This window comes from Acartia tonsa, chromosome 6 (assembly GCF_053477335.1).
Source record: "Acartia tonsa isolate MP-2025a chromosome 6, ASM5347733v1, whole genome shotgun sequence".
NCBI lineage: Eukaryota > Metazoa > Arthropoda > Copepoda > Calanoida > Acartiidae > Acartia > Acartia tonsa.
In genome coordinates this window covers 37,369,890-37,385,968 of record NC_137265.1, presented here as the reverse complement: position 1 = coordinate 37,385,968, position 16,079 = coordinate 37,369,890, and the positions used below count along the sequence as shown (strand labels likewise).

General features: G+C 34.2%; 1 protein-coding gene across 1 annotated transcript in view; it reads right to left on the bottom strand.

Annotated features, from left to right (window-relative positions):
• The window catches only part of LOC145322571 (uncharacterized), a 104,634-nt gene that overhangs the window by 62,527 nt on the left and 26,028 nt on the right, over positions 1-16,079 (bottom strand). Inside the window, exons 9-16 of the mRNA XM_080164685.1 lie at positions 15,451-15,541; positions 14,549-14,633; positions 13,634-13,704; positions 13,383-13,498; positions 12,810-12,855; positions 12,453-12,536; positions 11,712-11,778; positions 10,431-10,504 (exon numbers count right to left, since the gene is read on the bottom strand). Coding sequence (XP_080020811.1) covers positions 10,431-10,504; positions 11,712-11,778; positions 12,453-12,536; positions 12,810-12,855; positions 13,383-13,498; positions 13,634-13,704; positions 14,549-14,633; positions 15,451-15,541 — 634 coding nt within the window. The remainder of the gene's footprint in view (positions 1-10,430; positions 10,505-11,711; positions 11,779-12,452; positions 12,537-12,809; positions 12,856-13,382; positions 13,499-13,633; positions 13,705-14,548; positions 14,634-15,450; positions 15,542-16,079) is intronic.

The window sequence follows — 16,079 nt, the reverse complement described above, 5'->3', positions numbered from 1 at the left end:
GAAATACTAAAAAGTTCCATCATCCTCTCATTCCTTTCTCTACTAGCCAAAAACATAGCATTCAAATCAAATCTAGCTTCCTGTTTTAACAAATCCCCAAAATAACTTCTAACAGCCGCCTTCGGTTCCTCTAAAAACTTGATACCCTCCAATTCTGTTACAAAAATGTTGAAATCCAGATGCTGCAAAGTAAGTTTCTCTGTTCCCATAACTTTAACTAAAATATTCCTTTCCGAGTTAGAAACAAAAAGTTGTTCATTCCACGTAGTTAAATTAAATGTATCTTGAAAAACTACCTTAAAATTACTGGCCGGTTTTCGTACTACATACGGAAAATATGGTGAAGTTGATGTTGCCCACAAATGATTTTCTTCAAAATTCGCCACAATCGTCTTTTTATCATAATCCATAACAACATTTCCCTTGATCAAAACTGGTGTATTTTTTACTAAAATATGCAAAGTCCCAATAGCAAAACCTAAATTGAACCACATATTGTGCGCGTATATTCCCAGTGTCTTGCATTGAATATTTTCACCACCAACATCCCAGAAAGGTGACAATGTTCCATTAACCGTGAAACTGTGAACAGTTGGCAAGTCTATGTTTACTTTAAAACTAATACCATCATGCTGATACTTGCCAGAATGAAAAATCCTTCTACATTCATCCATACTCAACTCTACCTGTTTTTCATGTGGCACGTCTAATACGTGCACATGACTCGCAGTGCCGCAAAACCAGCGCTCCAATTTTAGCCTAACCTCACAACTAATGGCCTCCGACAGTATAAAATCGGTTTCTGCTAACCCCAGTAATTCCACAGATCTGACCGGTTCCATCCTATCATGCAAACAGGCAGCTGATCTAAGTTCAACATCACTTATTTGAGAACAATCATAAGCTGCTAACCGTGGATCCTGTGACGTATACATACCACCAACAATAATCAAACAATAAGTCTGCATCACAACAACAAATAACAAAATATCCAAGTACCTGACTCCTCTATCATCCTTGGATTTATTCACAGGTATTGGTCCAGCACGTCCACTCTTTGAACTACAAGCGTCAGGCGACCTCTTTCGCATACCACGATCTCCATCTCGTCTATTCCGGTCATGTCTGTCACCACCGCCGCTTCCTCTCTTGTCATCACGCTCCCGACGGTTTTCATGGTAATCTCTTCTCCTGCAAATATTATACAAATTATTACAAATATTATTTTTTAATCAATTTTGCGAGGTTCCTAGTTACTACATCTGCTACTGAATAACGTTCTAATCTGTCTTTATCTCTGTTCTGTCTATCCTCTTCCAATTTTTGTAATTGTACTTCATTTGTAGAACCTTTAGGACGACCTTTAACAGGAATAGTCTCAGACATTTTTTGCAGTTTTGCATTATCTAACGATCTATCTAATTCATCCTCCTCAACATCCCTACCTCGTTTAACACTTCCCCTTCGTTGTTCCAAGTTTACAATTTTACTTTGAAGTTTTGGGAAAGTGTCCTCTAAAATACTCATCCGAGACTCTAACTCTCTAGCAGATTCCATGTTAACATCCTCTACACCCAAACTGTTGTCTATTAAACTATTATCAGAGGCATAATCTCCATGAAAAACACTATCCTTACTAATAGTAGAATATGTAGAGTCTAACTTAGTTTTGTCAGTCGTATCATTCGTATCTACACTGTCAGAAATATGAGTACTTTCCAAAGTATCACTAAGATCCTCAACTAAATCATCTAAATTTTCATTATCCTGAGATACATTTGACCTTTGCTGTGACAACCCAACACCCAAAAAAGATTTCTCCAAAAAATCTGGTGTTACCTGTCCATCCTTCCGCCTTCCAACCACCTCTGGACTAGCGCCACAACTATTCTCCTCTTCAGAAACGCCTGAACAAGTTAAATTTCTTAAAGTATTGGGAAAGTCATAGTTTACTTTCAAGGTATTATCCACAGAGAAAAACTCATCTGTAATCACTAAGTCAATCTTTTCATCTGGAGTCAAGTCTAAAGTACTCTCAATAACATATATTTTATCCCTTGGTACAATTCTTACCCCTTTGTCTTTCAATCTACACTTTTCTAGGGGTTGAACCTCGAACAAACTGTCAGAAATTACTTTTGTCACTAGACACGGACCCACCCATAGCGAGCAGAGTTTACGAGCTACACCAATCGTTGTGACGTCATAATAAATATAACAATAGGAATTTATAGCTATCAGCCGACCTATCCTTTCTGTATTTTCTACCTGTAAATACTTCTCAGTTCTCTCTTGTCCAGTTCTCCAATTTCTGTCAAGGCACTCCAATAACTCTGAAAAATTCATATGTTTAATTTTCGTGCGGGTTAAAGGATCAAATGAGTCAAGCGGAAGCTTAGGGTTTCGTAGAAACATCTTGAAAAACGGGGAACATCCTAACCTCCGATTAAAAGAAGTGTTCATACAAAATTGTGTAGCTTTAAGTTTATGAGCCCAATCTCCATCTTGAAAACGTAAATCAGTCTTAAGAAACGAATACACCGATTGGTTGTATCTTTCACTAAAATTCGAATTTGCTGATCTGGGAGGGATAAAAATTTGTTCAATTCCCAACCTTAAACAAACTTCCCTAAAAACTTTTGATTTGAAACTTTGTGCATTGTCAGTCCTGATTCTCTCGCACAATCCCCAAACAGAAAATAAATTAAACTTCAAACATTCAATAATTGTTTCAGCTTTAACATCCTCAATAGCAAACAACCACACATATCTAGTACAACTGTCAACTACTATTAAAATATGCTTACAAATGATTCCATTATATTCACACTCATTCAAAGGACCTAAAGCATCTATGGCCAACTCTGCCATAGCTTCCCCAGCCAAAGGAGAAAATTCTATATTATGATTATGTTTTGGTTTTTTACGTCTATTCAAACAAATGACACAATTTGCAACTGCCGCCGCTACATATTTAGACACATAGGGAAAAATGAAGTGACGATTAATCCTGCTCAAAGTTTCCAAATAACCCCTATGCCCCGCTGTAACATCTGCATGAGCTAACAAAAAAACTTTATTGTACATTCCAATAGGTACCACTACCCGTTCTATAAATTGAAATTCTTTCTGGAGTCGCATAGGTGAAGTCAAGATAATTAAACCATCTTTATAACTCAAATGTTCAAAAAATCTTAATATTTGTTTACCACGATAAGGCATTTGAGACAATTCTCTGGACGTAGGTTTGACATTATTTACAATAAATTTCCTCACCTCAACTAGAACAGGATCCTTCTCCAGGCTACGACTGAATTCTCTCGCCTTCAATCTGGACGCTATTTGACTGGCCGTCTCTGCTCCAATTCCTGCAATAAGACACAATTTAGGATCTTCTAATTGATATACAGTATCCAATATTAACTCTCCTTGTTCGTCCGTCGATAATTTAGATATCCTATCTTTACTATCCTCTAATGCAGTACGTGACAATATATCAACATTAGTATGCATCTTGCCCTGCCTATGTACAACCTCATAACTGAAGGTGGATAAAAAGTTTATCCACCTTATGGTGAGACCAACAAAATATCCGTTCTGCCTCCAAGTAGATAGATGTTTCAGTGCAGCTGAATCAGTTCTCACGATAAACTTCTTGTGTCTCAAATAACATTCAAATCTTTCAACAGCATTTACTAATGCACATAATTCTCCTTTATGCGCTGCATAATTGGCTTCATGAGTTGAACAAACACGTGACCAACACGATATCATCTTCTCTTGCCCATTTTGTTTTTGACTTAACACCGCAGACATAGCTGTAGATGACCAATCTGTATCCAACACAAATGGTTCAGCCTCCATCCTCCAATCCGGGAATGATTTACTTATTTCTTCACAGAACAGTTCTCTAGTCTTTGTAAAGGCTTCCATACTTTTTTCATCCCATTCTATTTTACTACTGTTTCTGAATTTGTTCAATGGTGCCGTAATATCAGAAAAATTCTTGAAATATGAACCATAATAATTTATGAAACCAGTAAATCTTTGAATATCTTTACCTGTTTCAGGTACTGGCCAATTCTTAATCTTTTCAATATATGCTTGGTCCATAAATATGCCTTCTGCATTTATAATATGGCCCAGAAATTTCACTTCCTCTGCAAACAATGTACATTTTCCAAGATTAATCTTGAGGCCTGCTTCACAGAATGTTCGTAGTAGGGTATTCAGATGCTCCAGATGTTCCTCCACATTCATACTATATACAAGAACATCGTCCAAATAAACTAGGCAAAATGCCCTTAATTCAGGACTCAAATCCATTACTCTATCCATCAACTTTACAAATGCACTTGGAGCATTGGTCAATCCGAACGGTAGCCTCTTGAAGCAATACTGCCGTCCATTAGAACAAAATGCTGTATATTTCCTGACAGATTCCTTCAAGTGCATTGAATTATACGCCGAAGTAAGGTCAATAGACGTAAAAATCTTCTTTCCTCCAAGTTTGTCAAATAGCTCACCAATGTTAGGCAAAGGGTAACAGATCTTCTCAGTTATCTCATTTAACGAGCGGTAGTCCAGGACAAACCTGACTTTCACCTCGTTAGTATTTCCCACCTTCTTCTTAACAGCAAAGATTCCAGAATTAAACGGTGAATTACATTCTTCTATCACATCTGTTTCCAACCATAAATCAATCTGTTCTTTTAGTTTCTCTGCATGATGAGGATTGAGTCTAATCATCCTATTTTTGAAAGGTTGAGCTCCAGGAACCAACTGAATGTCATACTCCTCCAAAGTACAAGATCCAATATCCGTAGGGTCAATCGATAACGCCTTGAAATTCTTTAAAAACAAACCAACTATTCTTCCTTTCAAAGAGACATTATCTTTTAAAAACGGAACTTTATCCAACTTCAATTTATCTTTAATAAAACGAATCTTCTTTAATGTTGTTGACACATCTTCTTTAACTCTGTTCTCTTGCAACATCGCTATCTTCTCCGCCAAAAACAAATTTCCAACCAAAGTACCAGCAGGAACAGATTTCTTAACAGTTTCAAAATTCGTAATTTTAGTCATAATTTTACCGTTTTTTCCCACCTCAGTAATTCCTTCATTTATCAACAAGTTATTTCGGCTACAGTAACCTTGTCTAGGAGCTATATAACACAACTGTCCTTCAGGCATATTTCCCTTAGTTGAAACTTCTACCACCACTGTACTTAATGCTGGAATTTCTATTCGATTTTTCAATGAACAAATCCATTTTTGGTCTTGTAACTCAGCTACATTAATCTCAGGTTTCTTAGTTCTTGCTTTCTCCAGTTTCTCCAAAACCGTATGAACCAAATTCTTCACTACAATTTTTCGTTTAGCTACCAAATTCACACTGATTCCATGCATCTCAATCCTTTTGCCATCCTTGGCAAATATCGTCTTCACGTGATTTTTGTTCAGCCAATGACTGCCTAGATTCATAGGTACAGTCATGCCGGAAATAACAAAACAATCTTCTTGAAAACTGTGACCTCCAATCTGAAATTCAACATTCCGAACAACACCATCAATCTTGATGCTGGAACCCTGCACGCCTGTTGCTTTCGAATCCGTTTCTTCAATCATACAATCAAGCTTTCTAGCCAACACTTGAGATATCAGGCAGCCTCGTGCATTGCCGCTGTCAATTAAGGTCAGGATTTCCATGCCACCAATCTTCGTTGGAACGTAGACTTCAGCCGCTCCAGCCGCCATCTCAGAATCTTCATGAAACTTATAAACAGCTATCTAACCAACACCAGCAGTTATGAGGTTGTAACTATCCAATTGTCTATCAAATAACTATCTATCTGTCTACAACAAATAACAAAATAACGGAATAAAACAAATCACTCACCGACAATATTCCATCCACCAACAGAAACGTCCAAAATATCTCTTAATCCACAATCAACAAAACTTCTCTCCGGCCAACAGAAACATCCCAAAATATCTCTTAATCCACAATCAGTAAAACTTCTCTCCGGCCAATCTAAAATATTACAAACTTTTAGATGCCAATTGATGGATAAATCACTTTAAATAAGAATTAATATCGATATTAATATATATATATATAACAAATTGTTTACAAGACTACTTTTCGAACAGCAATATATATATAATGGTAATCAAATATTAACAGCATAAAACAAAATCTTAACAACTCACCATCAAATAAATAATGATGACAGTATCTCTCAATCACCACAAATACTCTTCTCGGCCAATCTAAAATAAAATACAATTATTTTAGATGCCATATTTAAATGTTTTCACTGAACAAATAAACTTGCAACACATTCAATAAAAGAAATTGTATTAAGAAATATGACATGATCAAATATTATCAATCACCAAGCAAATTAATCTTTCCAAATACCATAAATTCAATTCTTTTGTAATTCAATAAAATATTACCTAACAAAACTATTATTGTCAGATTAAAACTGAGATGTATAAAAGGTTTAAAAGTCGAAATTCAACTAACTATATATCTCAATACCTGAGAGCACCTTCTTGCGCAGCTCTGCTTCTCTGCGCAGCTCAACTTTCTGCGCATGGCACGCCCCACGCCTGATAATCATTGCAGCTACCTCTTTACACCACCCCATTTTGCGCATACCAGCTCTGAGAGATAGTGCAAATTTCTTTGCAAATATGTTCACTCCCCCTTTTTCTCAAACAAGAGAGACAGCTCCACCATATTTGCGCATACCACTCTGAGAGATAATGCAAACTTCTTTGCAAATATGTTCACTCCCCCTTTTTCTCAAACAAGAGAGACAGCTCCACCATATTTGCGCATACCAACTCTGAGAGATAATGCAAACTTCTTTGCAAATATGTTCACTTCCCCTTTCTCCTCCAACAAAAGAGACAGCTCCACCATATTTGCGCATACCAACTCCGAGAGACAACCCCTCCCTTCCTTCATAGAGAGAGACTACTTCACGATTATATCTAATGCATTATAACAATTTTGCTTCATGAAATTCTAAACTTAATAAAAAATTTTGCTGAATCAACATTACTAAATCGCAATATAATTGTTTTAAAATCAAATACTTTAAACTACAATAACTGACTCAACTTTTAAAACAATTTTCCACATTTCATCAAAATTTAATATTTTTCAAATATCTAATTTCACATTTTTATCAAATTTGATTCAATTTAAAATTCAATTTAATATTTTTCAATAGCAATTTTACAAAATTGTATTCCTAATTCGTTTTTCATTTTCACTTTTTATTATTCTTATCTCTGTTAGACTCCACAACAGTCTGAAACAAAAATGATTTTTCCTAATTTCAACAAAACATAATCAAAAACTAAATTAATTATTTTGATTTCCATTATAACATAATCTCATAATTTCATATACGTTTATAAACAATATGTTATCTTTTCATAATTCAAAATAAACCATCAAAATAAATTATCACAAAATTAGAGTTGCTTCGTTCACTCTTTATCATTAATTTTGTTTTGTTGTTGTTTATTTACAATGCGCATAAATCAAAACAATGCCGCGTAACAAGTAGAAAATGGAATAAGGTTTTAATGATCATAATACATACAAAACATTAATACCATAAAATGTCATCTATAATAGCATTATTCCATGCCTCAACTTCCGCTACAAGATCGTCTTCATAATCGCTTGCCCCTAAACCATCAACATACGCCACTTCCTTCGTATCCTCCCCTTCTTTCACCTCTCCTTCAATTTCACCAACCAATTTCTTTTTATCAATACTATTTTCATTCTTTTTAAAACTCTTTTGCCCCGTCTTATAAGGAACAAAAGGCTTGTTTCCCCACCGCAAAAAGTATTTTCCTTTAGGATTAGGCAACTTTTTATCTCTAATATCAAAACAATCCCTCATCATGTGACCTTTTCTGTTGCAATAATAACAAATAAAACCACCTTGAATTGCGCCAATTAAAGGAATAAGTTCAGCCGGTCCACCAAATTCATCAGCTAAATCAATTTCACATTGATTTATTTCATATGACAAATTATCTTCATCACTAACCTGATCAATAGTTACAGGATTTGACTTGGAACCAACGCCACCAACCATCGTTTTAGCCAAAGCCATCTGGTTTGTTGTACATCCTCTAGCCATTGACCCTGAAATTTGGTTAAATTGTAGCCCTTTAACAATCAGTTGTGCTTTAACTATTAACTCTGTCCGAAACTTCGGTATCATTCGCACTTGTCCGTCACGCTCCAAATCCAACGCAAATTGACGCATCTGATTAGCCAAAAGTGGAGATAAGATCACATTACACACTTGAGAATAGAAATCCATAAACATATCATCAGTTGGTTTCGGATACGCACGTTTCCAGAAAGATAGTATCTTATCAAAAAATGCATCAATCTTATCATTCTCATGTTGCTTAACACTCAAATACGCATCTTTACACACATTTTTCATGTCGGGTGGTAAAAATGTCTCTCGCATCTTACACAAGTACCCCTTTAATGTTAATCGTCTATTCTCCATATCAGCAGGTTTTAGTGTATAACCACAAGCGGTTCTTACACCCACACACTTATCAAACAAAATTTCCTTACACACTTGATGATTAGTCATATGATAACGTCTAGTAGTCATCCAAAATCTCTCCAAATAATCATCAAAGAAAATCACATCATCGTCCACCGCAAATTCAGGCGCATTTTTTCTGAACTGATCATCAAGTTTAGCACACGTTTCATTGTACCTATGAACATTCTCCTCCCCCAGCGAAACATACAGAGATCTATCTGGTACATAAACAAGAGATTTACACCAACTAACCTGCGATTCACTCAGTCCAGCTTCAAAAAAATTGAGCGTATTAAAATCCTCCGCTTTAACTTCAGAAAGGGCTGGCCACCACATGAGAACTCCATTGTAGATATTATCCACAGCATCAACCCTAGACAACTCCCAAAGTTTTATGATCTTATCCTCATGATCTTGCATACCACCAAAAATAGTTCGAGAACCACTAGCAAACAAGTTAGGCTTCTCCTCTGAACCTCCAGATCCTCCAGCCGTCCGCTGCCACGGCATAGAGTTATTCAAACCATTCTGCTGGTTATTCGAACCATTCTGCTGGTTATTCGAACCATTCTGCCGGTTATTCGAACCATTCTGCTGGTCATTCATACTATTCTGCTGGGCAATCTTTTCTAGAATTCGCTGCTGGCCAGTCATAAACTCATCCACAACTGTCACATTCTCGGTTTTGACATCATTATCAACACTAGGCACCACCACCTTATCAAGACGATCTTCCAAATCGTCCAACCGAGTAGCCAGTCCAGTAACCGCAGCACTATTAGTATCAACATTATCCGTCAACTCCTGAATTTTCGTCTCCAACGGCGCCATACGCCCACCCAGCTCCGCCGCCACATTATCAATTCTAGTCCCAAGAGCATGAACCTCATTAATCAAATACAAGTCCTTCTCATCCTGAGACAACTTCCTCCACTCATCAATGGTCAAGCCCATTGTTCCACACAAAAAATACCTGAACAAACTAAAAAGAAAAGAAATAACACAATTAAAAGAAAATCTGAGCTATAGATTCGTACTACACTACTGCGCCAAAATGACGTGTAGTAATAGCAAGAACAAACAGCTAAATATTCTAATAAAGTGTATTAATTCAAGACAAGTTAATCATACAATAATAATATTAAATATTATGGCAACTATTCACTTTTATGTTCGTGTCGTGTTGCAGAGCAATGTCTTGCTCCGAAACGGTTGACACAAGAACTAAAAGCTAATATACAAAATACATGCATTGCTCTCAAGTCAGGAAGAAAGGGACTATACATCACATTAGCTTGCAACTGTTTTGATAGTGAAATGAGGAAAAATAAAAACATATATTCTCTCATCCTAACAAAACAACAATACACCATAGATACACTTTTAAATCAACATAAACAAATAGATTTGAAACAACATTCCCTGTTAAACTTAGAACTGTTTTTTTTTTAACATAATGTCGATGTTAAATAATTTACTTTTTTACAGCATATAGACAATATATCCCCCAAAAAAATCATTTTATGCCGATTATTCGATTTAACCCTTTGAAATTGCTATTCTCAGACAATAAACGATAAATTTATTTACGACCATAATGATGATAAACAAAATTATCCCTTCTTCTGTGTATAAAAATTATTGGTTAAAAAAATTTAAACCCAAGATTCGACAATTAATCCAGTTTTTAATCTGGCGAACATTATTATAAAATTTAGGGTATAATATACAGTCAAATTTCACCTTTTCATCTCTTTAGCCAGAAATGCGACTTTTAACAAGTAAGACGAAGAGCAAAGCTACTCCTCAACAAAGTTTTACCTTTTAGGATAGTACATACATTCAGCCTTGTCATCTCTCATGTATAGCGGGTCAGGACACGCGGGAAATTTTATCTAGAAATTTTTTTTTGATTATTCTTATATGAATTGCAAAATATGCTAAGTTACTTTATTCTTAATTAGTACATTCAAGGGGAGTAGTAGAGGTCATACTATGAAAACCCTTGGTTTTTACAAATCAGGTGAGTTTTTCATATTCCATATGTCATAATAACGGATTTTCTCCCCAAAAACACCCCCCCAAAAAAGCTTATACTTCTAGACTCTAGTAACAAAAAAGGGCAGACTTTTAGAATAGCTCTGTTTCTATTTATAATTGATTTACCTGTGTGTAATTGTATCTTGTTGTGAGGGCGGACTTATAGAGTAGCTCTGTTACTATTTATAATTGATTTACCTGTGTGTAATTGTATCTTGTTGTGAGAGCGGACTTATAGAGTAGCTCTGTTACTATTTATAATTTATTTACCTGTGTGTAATTGTATCTTGTTGTGAGGGCGGACTTATAGAGTAGCCCTGTTACTATTTATAATTAATTTACCTGTGTGTAATTGTATCTTGTTGTGAGGGCGGACTTATAGAGTAGCCCTGTTACTATTTATAATTAATTTACCTGTGTGTAATTGTATCTTGTTGTGAGAGCGGACTTATAGAGTAGCTCTGTTACTATTTATAATTGATTTGCCTGTGTGTAATTGTATCTTGTTGTGAGGGCAGACTTATAGAGTAGCTCTGTTACTATTTATAATTAATTTACCTGTGTGTAATTGTATCTTGTTGTGAGAGCGGACTTATAGAGTAGCTCTGTTACTATTTATAATTAATTTACCTGTGTGTAATTGTATCTTGTTGTGAGGCCAGACTTATAGAGTAGCTCTGCTACTATTTATAATTGATTTGCCTGTGTGTAATTGTATCTTGTTGTGAGGGCAGACTTATAGAGTAGCTCTGTTACTATTTATAATTAATTTACCTGTGTGTAATTGTATCTTGTTGTGAGGGCAGACTTATAGAGTAGCTCTGTTACTATTTATAATTAATTTACCTGTGTGTAATTGTATCTTGTTGTGAGGCCAGACTTATAGAGTAGCTCTGCTACTATTTATAATTGATTTACCTGTGTGTAATTGTATCTTGTTGTGAGGGCAGACTTATAGAGCAGCTCTGCTACTATTTATAATTGATTTACCTGTGTGTAATTGTATCTTGTTGTGAGGGCGGACTTATAGAGTAGCCCTGTTACTATTTATAATTGATTTACCTGTGTGTAATTGTATCTTGTTGTGAGGGCGGACGGGTAAAATCCAATTACCATGTAGGAAGCATTTCTAAAATATTTACATATATTCTACCTGTTTTTCTATATTAGAATTTTAACCCTAGATGGGCTGTAAGCCAAATAATAAATAGAATTTCTAGCTGACGAAATATTCGTTTATATAATATGATTCGCTACAATTTTATCATATATGAATGAAACTAAATACTAACTGCACTTTTGTACTAAAATGTTTATACGTTCTAACCAATATTATGGCCGGGTTGTTCCTTCAATCTGTTCTTAATTGTTCAATTTAATGAGTAGACATCGAGATCTACTATATCATTTTTTTCTAACTTAGTTCTTATTTCGGGAATAGTCCCTTTCGTGGCCACGCCCCTTAAGGATCGATTCGTGGTATTTTTAAAATGGCTTTTGATAGGTTATTTTAAGTTGTGTTGGGTTAGGTGATTGCCCCACAGGGTTATAGCCCCCCGCAGTGGCTAGAAATTGGAGAAAAGCTACGGTGAAAAAAACGAAGAAACGCTCCTTAAGAGGCCACGAAAGGGACTATACGCCTTAGTTCTTTACACAGCATACAAAGAAAAATCTGTCAGTGTCTGTCTATATATCTATATGAACATATTTCTGTGTGTCTGTCTATCTATCTGTCAATCTATCTATCTATCTATCTATCTATCTATCTGTCAATCTATCTATCTATTTATCTATCTATCTTACCCTTGTTGGTGATTTTCTAATTGATCTATCACAGCCTCTAGCTTGTTGCCAAGAAAGTAAATTTTCACCAAGAGGTTCAAGTCCCTTAATTATATTACAGATATAAGTAGAGCAGCCGCGCTTTAAATTCTAATATTTATAGCAGCCAATTTACTTGATTTACTTTATAAATCTCCTTTTATCTAATTTACTATATTTTCTACTTCTTTTAATCCTATTCCTATATAATTAAACACATTATTATTCCTGAACAACTTACTACTTTATTCCATATCTTCCATCTATGTGACTGTCTATCCTTATCTATTCTTTTTTGGTATCAAAAGCTTTGCATCAATATTAAAAGTTGCATATTACCTTATTTGGTCCATTATCTTTATTGTATCAAAGAAACTGGTACTCACTAAAACATTGTAATTTTAATTGATTTACAGTGTAATATTGTGCAGGGATCTAAAGGGATAAGACAATGACCTATAAATTGATGTACATCACCATTAATTATGCACAAAATTACCCCTTCTGTATATTACAATTAGTGGTTTAAACGTTGGGACACATAACATAATGCAACAAACAAATAAAAATTCAAAAAATCAAGTTATTAAGCCATCGAGTAAGAAAAAGTTTATAAACTTTGGGGACTAGTGTAATAAACAACCCATATCCCCTCCCTCTACTGTGGCTATATGGTGTTAGTTATTTATATATTATTATAGACAAGTTTCAGCGGATAGTAAAATGAAAAATGATAAGATCATTGCATTTATAATATAATTTATGTCTATAATATGATGAGATACATGACTTTGTAGTATGCCAAAAAAACAGTTCTGATCTGGTGGATATTAAACGGTCTCGAAGCAATAATAGAAACAACCTGTTTAACATTTTTTGAAAAATCAATTAATCAATTCATTAAATAGTAACCTGGAAAGTCTGCGAGCAATGCCGCGCACTCTGGAGGATCAACATCATGGCGTTTTCGCGCGCAAACTGGTGGCTCAAACACTCCATTGTTGCAGTGCAGAGAGGTACAAATGTAGCTAAATATAAAAAAATATGTAGGACGACTACATTGGGAATATAACTCAGTTTAGATAATGAATGCTTATGTTCTTTTTTTCCTGAAAAAAAAATTTTAGAAAAAGAAATCTATAGTTTATAACATAACTTTTTACCTTCCATTTTGATGTTGTAAGTTTTGAAGAATTATATTCATATGACTAGATATAGGTACTAACGATTCAACCTGTAACAAAACAAAAAAATGATAATTATTCATTAAAATAAATGAAGCAAAAAATAAATCATATTCATCTTTTTTCTTTAATCAATTATAGAAAAAACGTGATGTTCATTTTTTCTCATCAATTCATTTTAAAGAAAAAAGTAAAATAATGTAGTTATAAAATTTTTCCTGTTTTTTCCTTTTTGTTAAAATTGTAATGAATTTTAGAAAGTTGGATCCAATATTTCTTCTAAATAAGTTCTATTGGATTTGAACCTACTTTAAAATACTCAGAGAAAAGGGAATGCGATTCTGACAAACAATTCTAAGTGAAAATTTCCCCACAACCCCCTTCCCTTTTTTACCCTTCTTACCCGCTTCTCTTCAGTTACATAAAATACAAGTTTTATGCCAACTCTACAACAACAAAATATTTCATTTTCGGCAATTTGAAATGGAATAAATTGGCAGAATAGTAGCCCTCAAAAATGCTAAAATAATTTTAAAATATCTATTTTTGTGTCAACCATATAAACTTTTATTAAAATTGTTGTCAACAGAATTCTATTTAGTTTAACAGGAAAGCAAAATGAAAAATCCAGGAATATAGGAATGGGATGAAAGTACTTGTTTTTAAATTTGTTTATTTTACACTATAATGTATGCTGGTTTATGTATTGTTTATTTTAAGTGAGCTTGGTCTGCTGAAGAATAAACAGACAACGGCATCCTCCTTGTCTCCAGCAGTCCTAAACTCAGCCAATAATGAAAGTTGCGTTAGCTGTATCACCCAAAATCTAAGAAAACCAACACTGAATTTGAAATCCAATGTTCCAACCCTATATCACCAATACAATGAAATTACCTTGCTTGGTGAGTGTAAAGATCTCCAGTGTTCTAGAACATGGTGGGAACTATTAACCAGTCTAGTAGGAACATACCAACCATATCTAGAATTATAGAATAATATAGAGTGTAAAGAACTCCAGTGTTCTAGAACATGATGGGAACTATTAACCAGTCTAGTAGGAACATACCAACTATATCTAGAATTATAGAATAATATAGAGTGTAAAGATCTCCAGTGTTCTAGAACATGATGGGAACTATTAACCAGTCTAGTAGGAACATACCAACTATATCTAGAATTATAGAATAATATAGAGTGTAAAGATCTCCAGTGTTCTAGAACATGATGGGAACTATTAACCAGTCTAGTAGGAACATACCAACCATATCTAGAATTATAGAATAATATAGAGTGTAAAGAACTCCAGTGTTCTAGAACATGATGGGAACTATTAACCAGTCTAGTAGGAACATACCAACTATATCTAGAATTATAGAATAATATAGAGTGTAAAGAACTCCAGTGTTCCAAAACATGATGGGAACTATTTACAAGTCTAGTAGTCTAATTAAAAAAAATAAGACAAATTAAGTTAAATTTCTTATTAGAAATTCCATTTAAGTATAAAATTTGCTTCCTATTCCCTTTAAATATAAATATGTATCTAGTTTTGTTACCCATTCACTTTAATTAAATCTATTTAAGATATAAGAAGTAAAAACTTGCAGACAATTTTTTTGGTAACAGAAGACCTTTTCTCTTTATCTTTAAGATATTATAAATGAGAAAAAGTGTATAAATCAAACTTAAAATGAATATTTTTGGCAATCAGGTAGAAAATTAGAAAATACTTCCAAATCACTTTACGTTCAAAAAGTCAAACCTAAAATTAGCACTATTTTGTCAAAATGTTTTACCTTGGTGCAGGACCTAGCTGTCCAACATCCAGAAGTCCCCAGGTTTCCACGTGGTAGGACGGTGGCAACAGAACACCAAGAGTTAGCATTCCTGAAAGGATAATTCATTTTTTCAATGATTATTTTAGAAAAGTTTCACAGATTAATGGGTAAGAGGGGACAATGGACTGGTCCTCAACACGTTCTATCATTTGATGGCTAAAAAACTTTAGGAACTTAATTGATATAATTTTTGGTATGTTCAAGCTTGGAGTGTTAAAACTTTCTAGCAATAATTTTATTCTAATTTATCATCCATTATCTTATCACATGATATCCCTGTAGTGTAGGACTAGATTGCATTTACTTTGGATTTTATATTGATTAATGCGCTTGATATAGCAGGACTAGAAACTAATTCAAATAAAACGTCGTTCTATTCTATCTCCTTCAATACATGCATATAGGATAACATTATGAAACTTATAGGTAAACACTAAACAAAAGTAATTTTATTTTTATGAATTCATAACAATTCCCAATTTAATCAACAAATGAAACTTTCTAAACTAAAATATACAATGAGCAGAACTAGTAAGATTGTGTTCTGTAGCAACGAAGCTGTATAAAAAAAGAAAATTTGACTAAAG